The 21,670-nt window shown below is 52.7% G+C and overlaps 7 protein-coding genes across 7 annotated transcripts; 2 read left to right on the top strand and 5 right to left on the bottom strand.

The window, feature by feature from the left end:
• Positions 1–2,866: 2,866 nt before the first annotated feature.
• BZA05DRAFT_442867 (uncharacterized protein) lies at positions 2,867–3,987 on the top strand (the record flags this gene model as incomplete). Its single annotated transcript, XM_051486804.1, has 6 exons — positions 2,867–2,977; positions 3,034–3,081; positions 3,151–3,213; positions 3,284–3,346; positions 3,415–3,798; positions 3,970–3,987. 6 exons carry the CDS (start codon positions 2,867–2,869, stop codon positions 3,985–3,987), a joined length of 687 nt encoding a protein of 228 aa, XP_051341504.1.
• Positions 3,988–4,298: 311 nt separating this feature from the next.
• BZA05DRAFT_233445 (uncharacterized protein) lies at positions 4,299–5,908 on the bottom strand (the record flags this gene model as incomplete). The annotated part of the gene is made up of 4 exons (XM_051479834.1): positions 5,437–5,908; positions 5,162–5,353; positions 4,643–5,087; positions 4,299–4,589 (listed from the first exon to the last, which is right to left on the bottom strand). Coding segments are annotated over exons 1-4 (1,083 nt in total), but the record flags the coding sequence as incomplete, so codon positions are not given.
• A 3,022-nt stretch (positions 5,909–8,930) lies between these two features.
• Positions 8,931–12,591, bottom strand: BZA05DRAFT_472108 (uncharacterized protein). The gene is made up of 6 exons (XM_051487999.1): positions 12,268–12,591; positions 11,979–12,219; positions 10,754–11,916; positions 10,624–10,700; positions 10,241–10,561; positions 8,931–10,188 (listed from the first exon to the last, which is right to left on the bottom strand). Exons 1-6 carry the CDS (start codon positions 12,331–12,333, stop codon positions 9,111–9,113), a joined length of 2,946 nt encoding a protein of 981 aa, XP_051341506.1. The 5' UTR covers positions 12,334–12,591; the 3' UTR covers positions 8,931–9,110.
• Positions 12,592–12,785: 194 nt separating this feature from the next.
• BZA05DRAFT_416801 (uncharacterized protein) lies at positions 12,786–13,756 on the bottom strand (the record flags this gene model as incomplete). Its single annotated transcript, XM_051485428.1, has 4 exons — positions 12,786–12,922; positions 13,291–13,352; positions 13,405–13,447; positions 13,630–13,756. 4 exons carry the CDS (start codon positions 13,754–13,756, stop codon positions 12,786–12,788), a joined length of 369 nt encoding a protein of 122 aa, XP_051341507.1.
• A 1,320-nt stretch (positions 13,757–15,076) lies between these two features.
• On the top strand, positions 15,077–15,691 carry BZA05DRAFT_390857 (uncharacterized protein; the record flags this gene model as incomplete). The annotated part of the gene is made up of 1 exon (XM_051482922.1): positions 15,077–15,691. Exon 1 carries the CDS (start codon positions 15,161–15,163, stop codon positions 15,686–15,688), a length of 528 nt encoding a protein of 175 aa, XP_051341508.1. The 5' UTR covers positions 15,077–15,160.
• Positions 15,692–17,378: 1,687 nt separating this feature from the next.
• On the bottom strand, positions 17,379–19,094 carry BZA05DRAFT_442872 (uncharacterized protein; the record flags this gene model as incomplete). The annotated part of the gene is made up of 3 exons (XM_051486805.1): positions 17,379–18,778; positions 18,844–19,019; positions 19,084–19,094. The coding sequence occupies 3 exons, from the start codon at positions 19,092–19,094 to the stop codon at positions 17,379–17,381; spliced, it is 1,587 nt and encodes a 528-aa protein (XP_051341509.1).
• Positions 19,095–20,149: 1,055 nt separating this feature from the next.
• BZA05DRAFT_390858 (uncharacterized protein) lies at positions 20,150–21,275 on the bottom strand. The gene has a single exon (XM_051482923.1). It carries the CDS (start codon positions 21,124–21,126, stop codon positions 20,401–20,403), a length of 726 nt encoding a protein of 241 aa, XP_051341510.1. The 5' UTR covers positions 21,127–21,275; the 3' UTR covers positions 20,150–20,400.
• Positions 21,276–21,670: the final 395 nt, after the last annotated feature.

A 21,670-nucleotide genomic window follows, 5' to 3' on the forward strand; every position in this document is an offset into this window, starting at 1 on the left:
TCTGGGCTGAGTCTTGTGGACGTTGTTACCTATGCATTTTCCACACGGGCGAATACCTTTGATATCACTCGTTCGTGGTTGAATACCGTTGACATCACTCGTCCGTGCACGAATACCTTTGATATCACTCGTTTGTGCACTATTCGAATTGCACGTATATTTCACTGCAGGAGGCACATTTCACTGGTTGAATTGTGTTCGGCTTTGTGCGTTAGACAAACCTGGGCTGTGTCGTCGTTTGAGAGCCTCGCAATCGAATACTACCGGTACACCGCGATGGGGGTAGTCGATTGCCGCCGCTGATGTGCTGCCTTCGCTGCTGCTCAAAGGTCGATTGCGCAAGTTTGTTTGAACGATTCTCCACTGAAAACCAGCAGGTGCTGGTGTCGATTGCGTTTCTACGTAAACACACGCAAACTCCCCCCCACACCATCGCTACTTGCCCGCCCGATTAGTCGGGCGTCAAGTATAAGTAGTCCTGTTCTCCCCCCACTCTCTTCCTCTTTTCGTTTCCACGCACACGAGAAGATCTAGATACAAGCGAAGAATAGTAAGTTATCACCTCCTGAATCCTTCCCTATCCCCAACTGAATCACTCCTTAATCGTCCACGTTTCACGTGCCTGCAACCTCCGCTAATTCCTGAAGAATCTGCAAGAAAAATGGGTCGGGCGAAACACCCAACTGTGAAGCCCAGGTACGGACTGAGGGACCGTAAAAAGCTCAAGGCGCCCGAGAGGGTATGTTCCCTTTCTGCCCCCCCCCTCCCCCCCCAATCGAACATCTTGCTAACTTACTTCCACAGTTGCAACAGGAGGCTCTCAAGCCGAGAAGGAGGTACCCCCGCCGTAAGGTAAGTGATATTTTTGCACGACTGTAGATTACGGGTGCAAAACTGACGGTGTGTGTGTGTGTGTGCAGAAGACCATTGCTCGCCCTGCCGCTCCCTCTGTGACGACCTCCCGTCCCCCCACCAAGACCAAGGTGAGTCCCGCATCACTTCCGCCATGACTCCCGCAGATGCTGATGCGAGTCCCGCGTAGTCGGATGCGAGTTCCGCTGTGACTACTCCGACTGCGACTGATCTCAGTCCAGCCGTGACTTCCGCAAACTCTCCGCGCTCTGTCAAGACCTCATCGGAATCAGCTGAGAACTCATCGAGCTCAAGCACGGCGTCTCCAAGCCCCGCCACCGCTCCAAGAAGTGTATTCAGCTCCCCCGCTTTCGCGGTCGTCATATGGGTGAGTGGCCCATGATTCCGCGATACTCGTTTTCCTTCTCTGCTCCTAGCTGACCAAACCTAGAAAAGGCCTACGGTCGGTGGATTGAGGCTGCCTGGAAGTAGATGTCAAAAATGAGTGGGAATCGGGATACAGGTGGAAACTCGTTATGCCTTTCTCATTACAAGTTCCTTCCATAGATAAAATTCCTGCCAGCTATGTCTTGTCTATAAAACCAATATGTATTCGCGTACCCAATGCCCATGAAATTACATCCCCACCCCATACCTTCCCTTCCCCATCCCTTCCCCGCCTCCTCCCCGCACTACATTATTCATATTTATAACACAGAATCCCCCCTAGCCCGCCCCCCGTGGTCGATGTTCGCGTGGTAGACGAAGAGGATCGGGCCGCTGGGGACGCCCATTGATCCAGCATCTAGTTGCCGGGTGTTAGTGCGTGGAGGGAGGGAGGGGGGGGGGGGGGGGCGGAGGCGGGAGGAAACGAATGTGGTTAATAGGGAGCATCAAGGTCGACGAGTCCAGCGAAGTCGTCAGCTCCTTAATGGTCAGCTTCTTAGCCGTCTGCTCCGTCTTCTTCTCTCTCTCTCATCATCTGCCGAATATAACCTAGACGACCAACATCCATATCTTGTCTTTCTTCTGTGTGCGCACTGTGCTCTCCTCTTGATTCCATCCTGCCTGGAGGGTTGTTACCAAAAAAACCCGTCCGCAAAACCGTTGCTGTCTGGGCTGAGTCTCGTTGACGTTGTTACCTATGCATTTTCCATCCGGACGAATACAGTTGATATCACTCGTTCGTGGACGACTACTTTGGAGATCACTCGTTCGTGGAGGAATACCTTTGATATCACTCGTTCGTGCACTATTCCCGACGCAGAAAGAATTGAACGTATATCCCACTAGACGAAGGTGTAGAGGATCGTTCAACTAGCTCCGATTAAGAGCTCGGGTCTTGCCATTACACGTGAATCTCGTGGTATGCATCTGCTGCACTGTCAAATACCGGTATATGTGGTCGTAGATGAGCCGGCAATATGCAAACCGGCTGCGTAGCTTGCGGATCAAACAGTGCAGCTTGAGCTGAAAATTTGCATAGATCCTGTTTCCGTACCGGTGTGCCGGTTAGTTGACCGGAGAAGGCACATGTCACTGGTTGAATCGTTCGGCTTTGGGTATTAGTGGCTGCGTCGTCGTTTGAGCGCCTCGCAATCGAATACTACCGGTACACCGCGATAGGGGTAGTGGATTGCTGCCGCTGATGTGCTGCCTTCGCTGTTACTCAAAGGTCGATTGCGCAAGTTTGTTTGAACGATTACCCACTGAAAACCGGCAGGTGCTGGTGTCGATTGCTTTTCTACGTAAACACACAAACTCCCCCCACACCATCGCTGCTTGCCCGCCCGATTAGGCGGGCGTCAAGTATAAGTAGTCCTGTTCTCCCCACATTCTCTTCCTCTTTTTCTTTTCCACGCACACCAGAAGATCAAGATCAAGAGCGACAAGTGACCTACGAGTAAGTTATGCCCTCCTAAATACTTCCCTATCTTCCACTGAATCACTCCTTAATCGTCCACGTTTCTCGTGCCTGCAACCTCCGCTGATTCCTGAAGACGCTACAAGAAAAATGGGTCGCATCAACAAAAAGACCCTTAAGCCTCGGTACGAACTGAGGAAGTGTAAGACCGTCTCACGATACAACCTCCGAGACCGAAAGAAGATCAAGAAGCCAGACAGGGTATGTTCCCCTTCCCCTTCCCTCCAGTCGAAAATCATACTAACTCACTTCCACAGCTGGTTCAGGAGCCTATCAAGGCGAGACGCAGATACACAAGACGCAAGGTAAGTGATATGTTTTCAACGGGCGTAGATAACGGGTGCAAGACTGACGGTATGTGTGTGTGTATGCAGAAGACCGTCATGAGGCCAGCCGCTCCTCCTGTAGAGTCCTCCGTCTCTCCCACCAAGACTAAGGTGAGTCCTACCATCACTCCCGCTATGACTCCCGCAAAGACTAACGGTGTGTGTCTGTGTGTGTCTGCAGAAGACCGTTGCTTCCCGTGTCACTCGTTCCGAGACACCCTCACCTTCCCCCCCCAAGACCAAGGTGAGTCCCACCATCACTCCCGCTATGACTCCCGCGAAGATTGACGGTGTGTGTGCGTGTTTGTGTAGATGACCGTCAAGAGCCCAGATGCCCCTTCTGAGACGCCCTCCGGTTCCCCCATCAAGACCGAGGTGAGTCCCACCATCACTCCCACCATCACTCCCGCCGAGACTGCTGCGAGTCCCGCTGTGACTTCCGCGAAGACTGACGTTGTGCGTGTATGCCTGCAGAAGACCGTTGATCCCCGTGTCAAACATCCCGAGACGCCTTCCGGAACTCCCCTCAAGAACAACGTGAGTCCTACCATCACTCCCACCATGCCTCCTGCCGAGACTGACGAGATACACGCCCAGACTCCCATCAAGAAACCTGTCACGACCCCCGCCCATACTCCCATCAAGAGTCTCGTCAAGACCCCTGCTCATATACTCCCGCCGCCAGTCTCGGCCAGAGTTCTTCTTCAAGTTCAACCACCAGTCCCGTTCAGAGTCGTGGAAGTTTGGTGGACAGCACCGCGAGTATAACCCGCGGCTCGTTCGCCGTAGACTTGTGGGTGAGTGGCCCATGATTCCGCAATACGCGTCTTCCTCCTCTGCTCAGTGCTCATAGCTGACCGAATCTAGAAGCCCCCGGGAAGGTAGTAGGAACGCCTACTGTCGGTGGACTTTGCTTACCAGGCAGTGGCAGTCGATTTACGAGATAGACAGTAACTACTACTGGATTCTGGGCACCAAGTTCTTAAACGTCTTTTTTCTTTCGCATTACTTCCTTCCATTGATTACGTTCCTGCTAGCAGCTGCCTATGTCTTGTCTATACTATATATGTATCCGCGCGTCCAATGCCCAATGCTCATGAAATTACATCCGCCATCCCACCCTTCCCTTCCTTTCCTCCACCCCCTCCCCCTCCCCGCACTACCTATTCATACCTATAACACAGCAACCCCCTTTCCCCCCTTTCCCCACCCCCGATCATAGACCCCCTAGTATCCATAACCTGCTCCACCCTTACATCCAGCCTGCTTCCCATGGGGCCCATATCGATTCTGAAACCGAGGGTAACATTCCCCATTGGGGCGTCAGGCCACAGCGGCCGCGTGAGCGGGTTCCGCGACGCGATGGGATTGCCGATTGCCCACTGGTTCTGCGATGACTTTGACTGCCAGACTGACCAGATCCGGTCGATGTTCGCGTGGTGGACGAAAAAGATTGGGTCGCTGGGAGAGGCCCATTGGTCTAGCATCTACAGGTGGGGGTGTTAGTGCGTGGCGGGAGAGGAAGGGAGAGGGGACGTACATCGCCGCCGACACCTAGGTGCCCCGCGTTGTGGATGCCCAGGGTGTTATTTAGGTCGCCGTCGCCCTCTAGCACGACCGCAAAGCGCTCGTAGGTTTCGGAGGCGAGGACATCCTGTTCCGCCGCGGCGTTGAACCAGCGAGTAGCCGGGAGCTGGAGGAAGTTCCTCTTGATGCAACGCTCATGGTAGGTAGTATCGCCCTCATGGCCGGTATGTATGACCTCGCCGGCGAACGGCCCATCGAAGAGACACCCGCCGCCGTCGGCAGTGATATTGAGGAACGGGATGATAGCGGCGGGATCGTACGCGCCGTTACCGCCGAACCCGTGCGAGGGCGAGAAGATCGGCGCGCTGACGATGTCGGCCCCGTCCTGCTTTGCGTCCCAGTACGGCAGGTAGCCGGCGTAGTCGCATTCGCTGCGCAGCACGCGCTCGTACTCGTAACTGCGGACAGATATGATGTCAGCCCCCACACACCCACCCACCCCCAATTAGCGAAAAAGTATGCGGATGCTTACAGGTACAGCCGGTGGAACGGCAGGAACTGCCCCACGTTGTGCACCATCGGCATCTTGATCTGGTGGATGTAAATGAAGTCCTCCCAGCGAGTTTTGACGCCGGACGCCAGGGCCTGCAGCTTTCCCGGGGAGTGCATCAGGCACTTGACGGAGCGGACGTAGTCATCCTGCTGGTGTGTTGAGAGAGTACGCCTGATAGTGGTGTAACTGTATTAGCAGGGGGGACCGGGGCACGAAGAATGATCCATTGAAGTAGGTGTGTGGGAAGAACTGACCACTCTTTCCGGATGGCGGGGTTTTTGCACGCGCCGTAGCGAGGTTTCGTCGACTCCCCGTAGCGATGTGTAGACTCGGTTGGCAGGGCGGTCGAGATCGTGGCCAGACCGAGAAGGCCGACTAGCGAGGAGGCGAGGATGTTGGTGAGCTGCATGATGATTATTGCCGGCGGGCGTGTCGACGAATGGAATGATTAATAGGTGTTGGTGGCGGACACTGAAGGGAGGATGCGATGTAGACTGAGGCTGCTGGTCTTCACCCTATATATACGGTTGTAAATCGATTGAGAGGCATCGCAGATCACCAGCCCGGTAGAGGAGGATCGCCGGCGCCGCTCTGTCCGAAGATGCACAGCCTGAGATCTAGGCTCACACGCCGAAGTCGGACGGATTTACTACCTACCTACTCGAACCATCAAGTGAAAGTAGTAACATAGTAACATAGTAAAAGCACGCCCAGTTCCTTGCATGAAGCCCGCCTTGCTGTAGTAACGCCGGGGCGGGGAGATTTTCTCACCTCAGACCAATGATATGTTTAGAAGCTTCAAGCTGCCATTGCCGTGGAGTCCGCGGCGCCGGCCTCAAGCGCGAAGAGCTGTGTATGTGCACAAGACATCTCGCTACCCTTGAGCAGTCTGTGCACTGTGCATGCTACCTGCGCAGCAGCGGCGGCGACGGTAGCAACGGCAGTAGTAGTGGTGGTAGTAGTTGGGCGCAGGGCCACCGGCGAGCCCGAAATAGAGCTTTTTCCTCGAGAGTACTTACATAGACAGTACTAGTAACCACAGTCATGCCGATGCGGCACGGACGGGACGGCCTGAGTGGAGGCAGTCTGATCCTAACTCCACCTGCTCTGATAATATGTACCATGCACGAGGCAGTGGCCAGCTCAGTAGACGCCAATTCTGCCTCAGCCTCCGACGTGGAACAAAGTCAGCCCTTGTGGCAGGTGGCATCGGATGATGAGATATTCGTGAGGATGAGGAGAAGGATGATGATAATCAGGCGTGCTGTGCTGCACCACCGCCAGCCACTTGATACAGTGTCAGTCTGACAGACGGCAGGTCGTTCTGACCTGGCATGCCCGATTTGCGTTGAGTTACCTACTCGGTTCTAAGTTGCGCTGCCGAGTCTTCTGACGTGTGACAGCTCCATGTTCGCATCTCGCTGCACCGCTCGCTGCACAGCTCGCTGGTTAAGCTTGTCACTTGTCACTTGTGCAAGTGTGTGTGCTGCGGGTGCAAAAATAACTGGTGACACGGAATACGGCAGATCTGCAATTCCGGTTTCAGACTTTTCAGTTCATCGGGCGCTGGTTGGCTCGTGTAGTGCGCCAGTACTATGGGGTAGGATAGTGTGGGTGGGTGGTGGTGCTGAGCCGCGAGCTCTCGGCCGAGAGAGACGCGGAACGCACGTCGCACGAACATTGGGTAGAGTATGCTATGCACCTCACCCATCAGATTTCACCTGCCAGTGGCCGGGGTAGCTACCTAGCTGGTCGAACCAAAGCAGAGCGATGCGACACTGCGACAAGCCTACATAGGAGTCCTCGTCCCGCTTTCCACCACAACCACGGTAAAGACCGTTTTCATACCGCTTCACCTATGTCTCTCTCTTGCGGACGTACGGCTGAGAACCGTCAAAAAACTACAATATCGGACGACTTTATTGCAGATTGGGAGGGGACCGGGGCCGGGACCGGGGCTAGGACAGGGGCGTAACGATACTCCAGTCTACATTGTAGAGAACCTATGACGATGTATTGTGCAACCGTACTTAGTCGAAAGCTGAGCTGAGCTGAGCGACTTCGGTTTCCATGCGGCGTGTGGTGCGGCGTGCAGTGTGCGTCCGATCGCCACCGCACCCCACTAACATTTCGCCCGCACCGCATACCTATCTAGAGTACCTATTGCATTACCCAACCCCACCACGGCGTATTACCATTACAATTTACATACTACCAGTACGTGTAGATTCCTCGCAACTTGCGCGGGAACCTATAGCCAAGTCCATTGAGTTGTGGCCTTTCACCGGCTCACGGGTTCACCGTTGTTTGAATCCGTCTGGGTTGCGAATCGCGATATAGTAGGAAGAGTCTGTGAAAGAGCCTGTAGTTGAAAATGGCCCATTTCGGATGTAAACATGGCCCCGCGATGAAAATAGGTACAATTTACTCTGCGATTGTAATCAACATGACATGTAGAGTACTGCGCGATTCGCCTCTTGGATACATATAGGTAGTAGAGTGCGTGCCAGGTACAGGTACTCTATATAGTTGAGTCTGCTGGGTAGTTGAGTCTGCTGGGAAGTCGAGTCTGCTGGGTATATCGAGTCTATTACTCGATATAGGTACACTCTACTCATAGTACTCAGTACTCGGAACTCCACTCTCGATAGTACTCTACCGTAGTAGAGTCTAGGGATGGTACGATGATTCAGCCTCCGCGCGCTAGATAACTTTCGGGTGTTAATCGTGCTTTCTCTTTTCCCCAACTTTCTTTATCGCAATCGTTTCTTTTCTTTTTCGCAGGGCCGAGACTCAAGAGCGAGCAAGAGCATGACGTTAAACTCTACTCCAACTACTCGGTACGGTACTCGCCAGCGGCCGCTGCTACCCGACCCGCTCGTGGCTCGAACGCTCGTGGCTCGAACGCTCGTGGCAGGCATAAAGTATCCGGAGTAACTTAGCGCAACGAAAATCCTGGGAGTCTGGGACTGCAGATCTTCGTTCGAACCGGAAATTCTGCACCACCACCACCAACTGCTGGTTGAGGAAAAGCTTCATGCCGAGGAAAAGGCTGTATATCCGGATGCTATGGTGGGAGACTCCTAGTCGCGATGTAGTGGGACATTCGTGGAAAAATCGAATTTAATTACAAAATGGGTAATAAATAGCGATTTTTGAGAATTTTTTTTAGCAAAAAATGGCATTTTTAATTCCCTTTTCGGCCTATTTGTCCACATTTCAGCGTATTATGGTCCTTAACTCACCTGATCGGGCTTACCATGGGTCCAGGCACACTCAATAATGCTTATGGAATACAAAATGACCATGAGATGTGGCTCATGTGTGGCTAACATGTGGCTTCTTGAGATAGCACCTTCCTAATCCGGAATTGGGCAGGGGTTAGGGGGGTTAGGAGAGGGACATTCGGGGGAGCGCCCCACCAAAATCACTTTTTTTCTAAATTCAAAGGAAAATCAACCACACTTTCTAAAATTCAAAACTTGTTATTAAGTGAATCTAAATAGCCTGATCTATCGACTAATAACGAGCTTTAAAAATTTGGTGTGGTTTTGTGGGAGGAGATAGGTGTCAAAGTTGGGGGTGTTTTTGCATCGGGACTAGGCGTCCCCCACCATGTGTAAATGCCTGGCGCCTTACACACACAACGCACACTGTCACCAGGACCTCGAACCCCGAACCTCGAACGCCGGGGCCCGGAACCCGGGATCACTGGTAGACATATCTAAAAATAAAGTCATCTGTCCATCTCAACAATTCCATTTCTATTCCATCTAGCAAATTCATTCCATCTCGCAAAGTCATTCCATCATTATTTCATCGTGTACCCATAAAGACAACTATCCATCTCAGTAATTCCATTTCAATTCCATCTCGCAAACCGATTTCCTCACGATTTATCTAGTACCCACCGCACAGATCTAAAGTTTTAAACATAGTGAGCCTCAACCGCCTTCACCGGCGCCGACACAATCATGTACGTATCAGTCCTCACGACTAGCGACATCCAATTCTGCGCCTGCATCATCTGCATGGTTTCCTTTTCCATCCACAAAGCAGCCCTGCACACGAACCGGAATGCGCCCTGTCTGCCCCCCTCTAGCTTCCAACCGAGATTTCCAAACAGGAGGATTTTACCGTATGTACCAGTACCGCAGGCACAATAGTTCCAGAGTTGGGTGAGGTCGTGTGGCGACTGGTCGGGTGCGACAAAGGCCACGCTGAGCATCTCGGTCGACGGCCCGACGGTGGTGTCGATTATGTTGAAGACTAGTGAGTATTTCTCGAGCGCGGAGCGCGGAGGGAGGGAGAATGACAGGTTGTATGGAAGGATTGGCTGGTGCCGGATCACAAGTGCGCGGAACTCGGGGATGAATGCATCGAGGTTATAGTTCTCTAAGCTGGGGGGCTCGGCACCGGGAAGGAGATAGGATACTTCTCTAATTGCCAAGGGAGCGGTGGTCGTAAAACGCGCCGCGGTCCACACCGAGCCGGAGAGGAGTGAGTCGATGGCGTTGGCTACCCAGTGGGGTGGGATGCCGCGGTCCTTCACGAGAAAAATCGAGAGCCTGATGAAGGAAGACAGCGTGAGCGGTTGGTTGATGCGCGTCATTCCATCCGCCATGGCTCGTGGCACGGGTAGGGCCAGCTTGAAGAACATCTGCGTGAACCAGCGGGTGAAAGAAGCTTTCGGCGGAAATGGCTTTCTCGTCGATAGCGTCCATCGGTCCGGATCGGACAGACGCACCCAGCGGTAAAGCTTGGGGATATTGGCATCATGTGCTTCGGAGTCAGGACTCTCCACGCGGTCGATACCGAGCATGGAACTGGCAACCTGGACCGACGGAACACAAAGGTACTCAGCGAGGGCACGCGGAAGGCCTTCGCTAAAGCATGCTGCGTTGAGCAGGATGTTGATCTGCGTGAAGCTGATGGCATCGAGGGTATCAGGCTTGAGCACTGGCAACGCATGAAGCGCAGTCGCCAGGTGACCGCCGGAACAGTCGCTTTTAGGGTTAGCTCTCAGGATGCCATGCTCAACAGGAACGAATAACGTACCCAATGTTGCCCAGAAATATGCAATCGTATTGCGTGGGAAAATCTGACCGACCATCTGTCTTGTATCGAACGGTATCGAGATGGTGCAAGACCTCATCAACTACCAACTCGATCGTAAAATGCAACTCCGCCAGCACTTCTGCGCACTGGCTGAATATCGGCATGCACATCTCGATAAGTTGAGGCTCAACCTCAATCGGCGGGACAGGTCGCTCTCTCAAAACATCGGCCAGTGAAATCATCAAATGCTTCGGTGAGGCTCCAATGTAGAATTTCGTGATCGTTTCAACCACGTCGGTGGTATTCTTCCAAGTATACCCCCTACGCAGATTCTCAGCATACCAGATTACTATCGGAGGGGTAACGGGTTGGAGGACGCATACCATTTGTTGTACCAGTCTGGCTCCTGAAGGAGAGTGATATTGACCTCCCAGTTCTTCTGAGCGTATTCTTTGAAGGCCTGTTTCGGTGTCAGCAGCCGCTTCGGCGATCACAGGCTAGCAGGGGAAATGCATTTTGCCTCAAATGAACACGCTTCCCATTATTCTCCTTGACGAGGGCAGCGAGCTCAGGTTCCTCCACTAGCTGAAGTATTGGGGGAGGGTATACGAGCATGCTTGCTTCGTATTGGTTCCATTCCGGCTTCAAGGAAGCCATGTCCTTCATTACAGGATTATTAAGGTATTCGGCACGCTTCGTCCACGACAGCCGCGTCTGGGCATACTTGACGTCGTAGTCAAGTCTCTCACGGAGCGTCATCGCATCGCCAAGCCAGTAGGAGAGCACCGAGCGAATAGCATCCACCGTCTTCTTGTTGGTCCTCATCCACGGAATTCCGAAATTATCCCTTGTTTCCTCGTATAGCGATTTCATGACCGAGGTAAGGCGAGCGAAGATGTATGGAGGCATGATATCGCAAGCGAGTGCGTACCAAATAGTCGACAGTATCATGGATTTCTCTTTCATCCGTGCCTTCGCATCCAAAAACCTCTGCGAGATCATCGTCAGATCGAACAAGAGACGATAGATGATCAGATTCAGCGCCATCGTGTGCGCACTGATATCCATCGCGGTAAAGAAGAATTTATCCGTGCTCGTCTTCTGCGTCGCGGGCTCGTCCTTCCGGTCCTTGTAATAGCCGTAGATGTGGTGTATCTGCTGAAATACTTGTCGGGAGTCGCCGATACCACCGTAGAACAGCGAGATATCGAGTGGCGACTTCGCTTTCGCTCGTGCATGCAATTCCTCCACCTTGATCCCAGCAACTGGATGGTTGTGGTTGCGCGGAAAGTAAATGTTGAGTCCAGCATGCAGACTCGGCCTGAATCTCGGCATCTCGACCATTTCCGCCACTACCGCCTTCTTCACCGCTGCGGTGTACGGTTTCTTCCCATTGTCGACGGTCTTTTTGATGTTTAGGGCATCCTGGCTGCCACCGGAATAGCAGTCGAGCAAATCTCTCGCCTCCGGAAACCGGTTGAGGTGGAAGTAGCACTTCGCCTGTCGTATCCTCAACCCCACCTTGTTCTTCTCGTCGGTCTCGAGCGGGAGAGTATCCTTGATCGTCGCTAGGCATCCCTGGTAGTCTCCGTTCTCGAATCTAGCGCTTGAGAGGCAGCGGCGGGCAGCGACGTCGGCAGGATCTAGATTTATCGCGGAAAGGTAGTTTGTGACAGCTAGGAGACATCTCAACACAAAGTAACTTTGGGGGGTTGGGGTTCCCAAAAGGAAAACATACCGTCAGCGTACCTTCCCTCACGATAGCATCTCTTCCCTTGTCTCCTGAGGAGAGCACCAGGGGCGGCCTCGGAACGTGCTGCGGATTGAGGGGTCATGTTTGTGGGGCGGTGATCGTTATGGAAATGAATGGAGAGAACGGAGAGTATGGCGAGGTTGTAGGAGGATGATCTGCTGGGTTGACGTGGGGTGGTGTAAGGCTTAGCGTTAACCCTGAGAATGACCACTTCTATTGTGGTCGGCTATGTTTTGATTAGCGTGGTCCGAGTTTCCAAGATTTTATTTCATACCTCCACTTTCAAACCCCAATCCGTCCAGGTGCTTGTGCAAAATATTGCAGCCCCAACCAGAGACATTCAGTACAAAGGGTGTATCTTTCACCTTTGCACGGCAGCAGGCGAGATACGGTACCACTCTGCATGTTGTTTGCCAGACGACCGTCCCGCTTGACGTACCAGCACAAACAGCGTTCATAATGATGCAGTTTTTGTACTAGTGAGGGTGGATGGGTGTCCAATAGGCCCAGGCCTAGGAATTGTCCGTCCACTCCGTCCGGGGCCGACGTTATCGGGCCTGGAATCCCAAGGACTGTAGGGCTCCGAAATCTAGATCCTGCCGACGTCGCTGCCCGCCGCTGCCTCTCAAGCGCTAGATTCGAGAACGGAGACTACCAGGGATGCCTAGCGACGATCAAGGATACTCTCCCGCTCGAGACCGACGAGAAGAACAAGGTGGGGTTGAGGATACGACAGGCGAAGTGCTACTTCCACCTCAACCGGTTTCCGGAGGCGAGAGATTTGCTCGACTGCTATTCCGGTGGCAGCCAGGATGCCCTAAACATCAAAAAGACCGTCGACAATGGGAAGAAACCGTACACCGCAGCGGTGAAGAAGGCGGTAGTGGCGGAAATGGTCGAGATGCCGAGATTCAGGCCGAGTCTGCATGCTGGACTCAACATTTACTTTCCGCGCAACCACAACCATCCAGTTGCTGGGATCAAGGTGGAGGAATTGCATGCACGAGCGAAAGCGAAGTCGCCACTCGATAGTCTTCCTTCCGGACAGACTGTTTTCAGGCCTTATTAGGCTTTGAGGCCGAGAATCTCCTCGGCGAGTCGTGAAAAGAAGCAGTCGTGGTGACCCGAGGGTCTTTAAAACGAATGGTAGCAGCGCTGGTACGGGAACCCTTGCAAATACCAACGACATTCTGTGTGTTCACCGTTGTCAATGACTATCGTCAGGTATAGGGGAGATACCTGCGGGCAGGCTCCCGCGACGGGGTCAGCTGACTTTTGAGTACCTAGTGGTATTTACATCTCATGAAATTGAGAAGTGCCTTGAGAATCTTCGCGGGGGTATCCTTGACGACCGCGAGCCTTTTCGTGATGTCAGTGATAGATTATGCCTCCTGTTTTGGCATTGACTTACAACTCGATGGTTGTGCGCTTGCCAGCGTGTTTCCGACCGGATGCTTCACGTTTGCAGTGTCAGTTACGGTAGATGTGTACCTGAACTTGCTCTCAAGCCTATCTGCACCTGGTAGAGACTTCAGAAATCTAGTAACAACTTGCTTCGGTGACAGGCGAGGGGACGCGAAGAAAGCATATCATCTCCGATACCCGAAGAAGCGGCAGCGACCGAGATGGTACTCACATATCATGCGGGAGGAAGGATTGGACAGTGGGGCAGCCCAGTCGAAGCAATGTTCACGGAGACACGCGTATTCGTGACCTCTGGGTTCAAGCTGACATGCGAACATTGAGAAACAGAACATGGGCATCGTGCGGGGTTTCTTCAGGACTAATAACTATCAAAGATTGAGATGGCAGAGTTGCCTGAGGGCGGATAACTATGCAAAACTGAGATGGGGGTTTGTTGTTGTGTGGTATGGTTGTATGTAAGATGCAGGAAGAAACACAGGTAGATAGCTCCGTTCGGTTGGTTTTGAGCTCGCTCGAGCCCGTGACCCACCGTGCCAAGCTGCCGTACTGCCAAGCCATCCACAAACCAGTTCTCGTCACATGATACCGACACCACCGAGCCGCACACTTAATATTCCCAGTCACATGCTTCAGCCACCGCACGGGCGACATACAGCGCCACAATACACGGCATCCTCCGGCGTCAGCCCCATACTTGTCAATCTGCCATGTGGGTGCGTGTTTTCCAGTATTTTGTAGTGTGCTATTCACGCAGTGCGAAACTCGAATATCGTTCAGGTAATCATATCACAGCATCTTTTTGGTAAATTAGGGTGTGTAAAGTAGAGCGAGCGATCGGAGATAGATTATCGCCACCATGATTCCCGAGAATGGCCCACATCGTGAGTACATAAGATTCTTAAATCCATCTCCTTCTCTCACAAATTCTAGACTTTCCTATTCTGGCTGACGTCGGTGTCAGCACTTTACTCTTGACCGACATTAATGTTAACGCCTAGCGTGCCTTTTCGACATCGGCGTTACAGGCATCCTGGCTGTTACACAGGTACGCAAGCTTATGGCCGACGATTTCGGCGGTAAGCACTGCGACATTTGCGACGCAAAAGCTTGCGCCGAAATGCTTCGGACTTCATGTTATACACAAACGCACCCTATGTCGGGCCATAGGTGATAGTATGAAGGGCTACGAAAGCACGGCTGTGCTCGTAACTAAGTATAAAGGCCCCGTGGTTTCCGAGAGTTGAGACTCCTCATCAGTAGCAGTTTCAACATCAGCTCCATTAGTATCAACATCAAAACAAACACCTCCACCTTCAACTATCGCAATTCATCTTCCTACTATTACTGCCATCTCCTCCACCACCACCAAAATCCCCACCCAAACCACACAATCAACAATGTCCTCTCCCCTCGTATGGCTCATTACCGGCTCCACCTCCGGGTTCGGCAGTGAAATCGCCAAAGCCGCCTTGGCCCGTGGCGACCACGTAATCGCGACTGCCCGCAACCCCTCCAAGCCCGAGATGACCGAGCTCACCTCCCTGGGCGCCTCCTCGCTGGCCCTCGACATCACAAGCAGTGACTCGGTGATTGAGGACGTCGTTGCCTCCGCCGTCGCAATCCACGGACACATCGATATCCTTCTCAACAACGCGGCGTACATCCTCGAGGGAGCGGTCGAAGAGTGCTCTCAAGACGAGATCGCAGCCGTGTTCGATACCAACGTCTTCGGCCAGCTGAGGATGCTGCGGGCGGTGTTGCCGTACATGCGGAAGGCGAAGAGCGGGGTGGTCGCCAATATGGGCAGTATCGCCGGCTGGGGAGGGACGGTGAATGGGTCGCTGTACTGTGCAAGCAAGTGTGCCCTGCTCGCCATCACGGAGGGAATGAAATCGGAAGTAGCGCACTTGGGCATCGACGTAACGCTCATCGAGCCCGGTTACTTCAGGACCAACTTCCTCAGCGGTGGACATAAGGTTTCGCCGAAGAAGCACATCGCGGACCTGGATCTAGCGACGAAGCCGATTAGGGATGTGCTGGCGGGCTTGGATCACAAGCAGCCCGGTGATCCGATCAAGGGCGCGAAGCTGATCGTCGAAGCTTTGACGAAGAGTGGGAGGTGTGAGGGACGAAAGATACTGCCGAGGCGCCTATTGCTGGGCAGTGATGCGATTGCGTACACCATGGGCAAGATGGAGGCGTGGCAGCAGGATATTGAGGAGTGGAAGGAGCTGTCTCTCACCACCGACCACGATGATGTTGCGAAGTAGGAAAATGGCTTGATAGGTTGATTGGGTTTCATTTTCGTTTTGTAATAGTATGTAGCTGGAAAGATTTGGTTCGAGAATTCAGCTACCTGCATCTTTTAACGTGAGTGACAAACAGTGCTTCAACCTGAGATCCAGATACCACCACCGCCACACGACCGTCATCTACCTTCCAGTCATACACACCACGACTTCAACCACGGTTCCAACAACGACTCTTTCCATCAAAGCCTCCTCCCCTCTCCGCACCGCCGTCGCGCGCACCTGCACCTGCGAATCCTCGGTCTGTGGCCTAGAATGGCCCCTTCACCTTACACCACGCACAGCGGCACCTCGACGGATTCCGAGCCGAACCCACAGTCAATGCCACACCGGAACCTTCTCCACTCTTACCGATGAGAGCTAGCTTGACCGTGCGGATGCCTCTTGATATGTGGGGCGTTTCCCGGGTGCAAAAACGGACTCGGAGTCTTCAAAGCTACACGTACTGGTATCCCTCCGACCGTCACCCCGCCGAGTGCCAAAACGGCCTCATATCGAGTTCAACTCTCCGTCCAGAAGTCCAGATCCGAACGATGTCTACTCCTCTTGTTCACCAGCCAACCGTCCCACCGCCCCACCGCACATCTTACCCCGACCTCTACACCGCTCAGGGCCCGGTGAGGCGTTCTTCCCTGATCGCCACGACATAGTGACACGCGGCAGGCGGATGGACAGCACAGGACCAACGGATTATGGGCGCAAAAAGATTTCGGTCTAAGGGATAGGACGAAGGGGGAGAAGAGGAGGATGTTGGTGTGGATGAGCTGGAGAAGGGGCTGGAGGACAGGGAAGGGAGGACGTATCTAGGTTCAAGTCAGCGACGGCGAGAAGGCTGAAGAGATGTCGGTGAGCGCAATCGAGGTCAAGACGGGGATTTTCGTCAGTCAGCCTTTTGCGCAGTGGCATAGCCATGGGATGATATGGCTTCTAGCTTCATGGATAGAAAGGATCGTATTAGATTACGAATCATCTAAGCTGTATCTGCACTACCGGTACTGTAAGCACTGCGTTTAAGGGATATGTGGGGATTTCATCCGACGAATAGATGTCTTGTCTTCCACTGAAACAATATTGCCGGGCAGCCAGAGAGTGCATCCGTCGATCTACATCCGTAAACAGACTTTTTCGAACCCGCCACACAATACCCCTATGCTCGTAAAATTCAGCCCAAAATCGTTTACTCCAGTTCTCCAGCCTCGTAACCAACAGGCACATGGTAGAAACTTAACAAGATTTACCCAGGACATCCTCCATGCACTCGAAATCAAAGTAAAATGCATAAAGTAAAATGGTAAAGATGCGAGATGGGAAAGGTCCGTCACCCCGCAGTGGCATAACGATGGGATGACATGGCCTTCTGGCTTCATGGGCGGATATATAAATTCTCACAGAAAGGATCAACTTCACAAGATTTCCACCCATGACATCCGCGATTCACTCGAAATCAAAGTAAAATGCATCAAGTAAAATGGTAAAGACGTGAGATGGGAAAGGTCCGCCACACCCCACATTATCCCTTCCCCATCCCACGTCTTTTCATGTAAATTCTAAAAGCCAGAAAAAAAAAGAAAAAAAAAGAAGAAAAAAGAAAAGAAAGAAAAGAAGAAAAAAAAACAGAAAAAAAGAAAGAAAGAAAAAAGCCCCAGTCAACTTAAGGTTCGCCCTCGGCCTGGCGACGACGCATGTCGCGGTCAATACGCCTAAAGAAACTCCCCTTTAATTTCCTAGGGGGACGGATGGCCGTGGCCCGGGCGTTCTCAGCCGGCAACGTGCTCCCAGCAGGCCCGACGGGGGATTTGTGCTTGGGATTTCTTTCCCCATAGTACAAATAGACGGGTGCGCCAAACACCGTCGCCGACACTGCCGTGTCTTCCTCGTCCTTAACCACCCCTCCTCCACGGATAGACCGTGTATCTGCTTGAGGAGGAGGATCGTCACGTGCCCGGAGTCCATTGTCGCTGGGAGGCATGTCGTTGAAACGAGGCCCTTTGGGCTGCTGCGGGCGCTCGTCGTCAATGGCAGGATATGAGCGTTGCCGCTCCTTGGATTGGCATTCCAGATGGGCTTGGGAGGCATCGTCATCCATGAATTCTCCGCGTTTCGGGAGTCCATTGTCGCCGGGAGACATGTCGAGACGAGGCCTCTTGGACTGCTGCGGAAGCTCGTCGTCAATCGCAGCGTACGAGCGTTTGAGCTGGGCTTCCTGCTCCTTGGCTTGGTCGGCATTGCCGTCCACGTTGGTCATATGGTGTACCCCCGTTTTTGGGTCCTTCGACGCATTTTGCTTGCGTTGGCGGAGGCCGGAAACACATCTGTCCGAGATGCTGAGATGCACGTGCAGTGACACCCAGTCGCCGCGGAAGTCGCAGCAACGGCACTGAAGCTGATGTCCGATATCGAGGTGCGATTGAAAGAATTCCTTGGAATCCGAGACTGTTGATCCACAGGTGCATGACATATTACACCCTTGCGACTCCTTCAGATGCGAGTGGAGCGTGTGGCCATTGCCGCCCTTGAACTCATCACCGCAGGCCAGAAAGCTGCGAACGAGCAAAAGACGGTTGATGGTGGCGGATCTTGTTGGTTCGTCGGAACCGTGTGAAGTTATCTTCCGATGTAGTCGGCGATTGTGGAGGGCGGATGCGACCTGGTCCATGACTAAGTGAGGGACCTCAAGCTTGTTCTTCTCCTTTTCGTATCCCCAATACTCGCAGCACTCGCGCCAGTATCCGAGGTATTCGCGGTGTTCGAGACGCATTCTGATGACGGTGACCCCGGCCGATTCCCACTCATGCCAGAAGAGTCCCTCGATCTCGTCGCTGTAGGGATGAAAGTAGGTGAAACCTGAAGTAGAAGATTCGTACTTCGAGAGGACCAAGTAGAGGAATGAAGACTCCTCATCCGTGGAAAAGGCTATGAGCGCGCTGTCCTGTTCATCGTGCCGAGAAACCAGCCAGTCCGAACGTGACTCCTGATGCTTCTTCAATTCGTATCTAGGGTCGCTTGGATGGATAGAGGTGAAGCCCAGGGAGATGGAACTGCGGTGCTCCGCTGTATTTTCGGCCGTCCACCGAAGGTAGGCTGCGGCGGATATCAGAATGAACTGTCGTACTGACGAAGGCGGGGATGAAACATGCCTGAAATTCCGTCGCCGTTCTCGGATGTGTTGAAGACCCGCCACTTGCGGGCCTCGGTGTCCATGATTGACACCTCTGTTACGTTGCAAGTCATGCTCATGGTTTCTGATGTCTTTTCCATCTGGAAGGAGACATCGCCCGGCTGGACATTTTGTCTGTGGCCTGTTAGTCTTTGTTCTGGTCGCGTAGATAGTGGGTTGAGATTGGAAGTGAACGCACCCAAATGTCATGATTGAGTTGTGTCGGTTTTGGAATTGTATGGAGGGTCGTTGGTGATGAGTAATTGTCGAAGTGGAAGCAGTGGTGGAAGGATGCTGAGCAGTGGTGGAAGGATGCTGAGCAGTTATCGAAGTGGCTTAGAGGAAGGAGGTTGTAGGTGGGAGAAGACAGAACTATAAATATAGAGAGACTTCGTGGAATTTTTTTGTGTTGTCGCTAGTGTGAGGCAGCACAGATCACTCACACGAGGTCACTCGCACATCGTACCTAGTGCAAACTTCTCATAAAGAGTCACTCCACAATCCCACGACAGGTAGGATGATTGAATCAGAACAGCATTCTACAATATGGCAAGAGTAGATTTATCTCTTTCTGGTTTTATTTACTTAAGGTGCTCCACATGTATTTTTGGGGATGCTATAGCCGCATCGTAGCGAGTACAAACTTCTCATAAGAAGTCACTCGACAATCCCACGATAGGTAGGATGATTGAATCAGAATAACAATCTACGATATTTGAGGAGCAAATTTATCTCTCTGGCTTCATCTACTTAGCGTGCTCTACATGTATTTTTGGGGAAGCGATGTAGGGAAAGCTATGTGACCGCTCCGCATGACAGGAGTCAGTCGGAGTTTGTAGTTGATCCAGATACATGGAACGCACGCAACCAACAATCATATATATATAAAAAAACCCTAAAATCCGTTCATACATTCTGAGCCATAGTCAGGTACCTATGTCGCAAGTAATCATCCCTCCTCTGTGCATCGTGACCAGCTCCATTGAATTTGTCCAGGTGGCTAGTCCCAATACAGTGACACACTAGCCGGCTGCAGCGAAATGAGTGATATACAGCGACACTACGAGTATGTGGAGCGCAAACGCAGAACTTACGGCGAAACGGAGGTGATCACAACTTGCAGTTGAAATCCTCCATACTTCACGCCTACTGGCCGATCAGAGTAAGACGTCGTTGGCTGCGATGAGGTTTTCTATTACATGAAGCCATAGAATGGAAAATAAGGATTACGGATACACATTGGATGAATCCGTGATCACTGTTCACTCCCCCGCGATGAGAAGAAACACTTTTCAATCGGAAGCAAGAGATCGATTCTTTCGATAAAGAAACATCATTACCAGGCCTTCGCGCGGATGCAGATACGGGCTAGAGAACGGAGAAGAGACAGAAAATGAAACACAACAGTAAACATAAACCAATTGCAAACAGATATCTCGAAAGCGACCGCCATAATGAACACGAGGGAATCGATAAGAAAGCCACCAAAATCTCGGCGTACCCCGAGAGACTACCTTCAACGACTCTGGTATCTCTGGAATGCAGTCGTACCATAGTTCAGTGCGATTTCCTGGGGTGTGAAGTTCTCAACATGACCGTGTAGGGCCGACAACTGCACCAGATCGTTGCCATCCGCTGCTCGACGGGGTGCCTGTTCTTCACGCCTCAACTGTGCCAGTCGTTCGCGCCACCTGTGGTCCGCCACCTCGGGGGTCAAGTACCTCCGAAATTCCCGATCGAACCGCTTCTTCTCGGCGTCCTCTCGCTCTCTCGCACGAGCGTTCGCGGTGTCTTCACGCGCGATCCTGGCCATCATAGCCAGGGACTTGTCCTCATCATCGCGTATCGCCCTAATCCGCGCCTGTAGTTGCTTGTCCTGCTCGCGCTTCTTCCGTATCACTTCCTGCTTCCGCATCTGCTCGTCTTGCCGTCTTACCGCGTCCCGGAGGCTCTCCTCTTCCGCGAGCCTCCTCCGATAGTCGTCGACAGTCTGCCACCCCGGAGGTCTCTGCTCGATCGGCGGACGGGGTGGGTATAGAGGCGGTGGTGCAAACACGGGGACTGGCGGCCGATACATGCGTAGTTGAAGGATGCAGTTGTCGCACGTGCCCATCTCGTTGCGCACGAGGCGGGGCTGGCACGCCGCGAACGGCAGCATGCAGTGGGTTCCGTGGACGGCACGTCCGACCAGAGTGCTCAGGCAGTGCGGGCACCTGAGGGTGACTTCTACGCAGTCCGTCATCGTGCGTTTGTAAATATTAGGGATGGGTTCGAAGATATGGATGATAGGAGAGATCGAAGGGATATGATGATATGGATGAGTACAAAGTGATGGAGAAGAGGAAGAGGACGAACTCGGTGGTGTATGTACTTTGCCCTTAATAAAGCAATGTGGGGGTTCCCTACTTCACGCCGACGACGCTGGATACTTTCTATTGAGCCGATATTAGGTTCGGCGATGTAGCACAGCACAGCCCCGCGACGGGAGCTGTATCCGTTTGTATGGCTGTTCTTTGCCTACAGGCCGGTGTTTGCCGGATGTTTGTGGTTGAGAAGCCACTGCTAGTACAAACAATGTATCTCTCATCATCAGGTTTCGATATATCGGCTGCGTTTGCATGGTTGGTGTTTGTTTTGTTATGGTTCTCGCCGGATACAGACGGTACAGACGTCGGGGAAGGTGGTTGGACGGTACCGATGGATGGCCATCGTTTCGATTCCTGTGACATCCGCTCTTCGTTCAATGATGGGTGGTCACTTCAGTGACTTCACCGTCGACACGAGAG

The sequence above is a fragment of the Tricharina praecox genome (genome assembly GCF_024521635.1).
Source record: "Tricharina praecox strain CBS 144465 chromosome Unknown BZA05scaffold_6, whole genome shotgun sequence".
Classification (NCBI taxonomy): Eukaryota; Fungi; Ascomycota; class Pezizomycetes; order Pezizales; family Pyronemataceae; genus Tricharina; species Tricharina praecox.

What these genes read in the sequence shown, in the direction of transcription:
- BZA05DRAFT_472108 (XM_051487999.1), bottom strand. Translation starts at nt 12,333, where the DNA reads ATGTCTCTGGTTGGGGCTGCAATATTTTGCACAAGCACCTGGACGGAT. An exon ending in GTGTTCATTTGAGGCAAAAT is followed by an intron (nt 10,701 to 10,753) that starts GCATTTCCCCTG and finishes ACACCGAAACAG; the next exon opens with GCCTTCAAAGAATACGCTCA. An exon ending in CCAGACTGGTACAACAAATG is followed by an intron (nt 10,562 to 10,623) that starts GTATGCGTCCTC and finishes GAATCTGCGTAG; the next exon opens with GGGGTATACTTGGAAGAATA.
- BZA05DRAFT_390858 (XM_051482923.1), bottom strand. Translation starts at nt 21,126, where the DNA reads ATGACGGACTGCGTAGAAGTCACCCTCAGGTGCCCGCACTGCCTGAGC.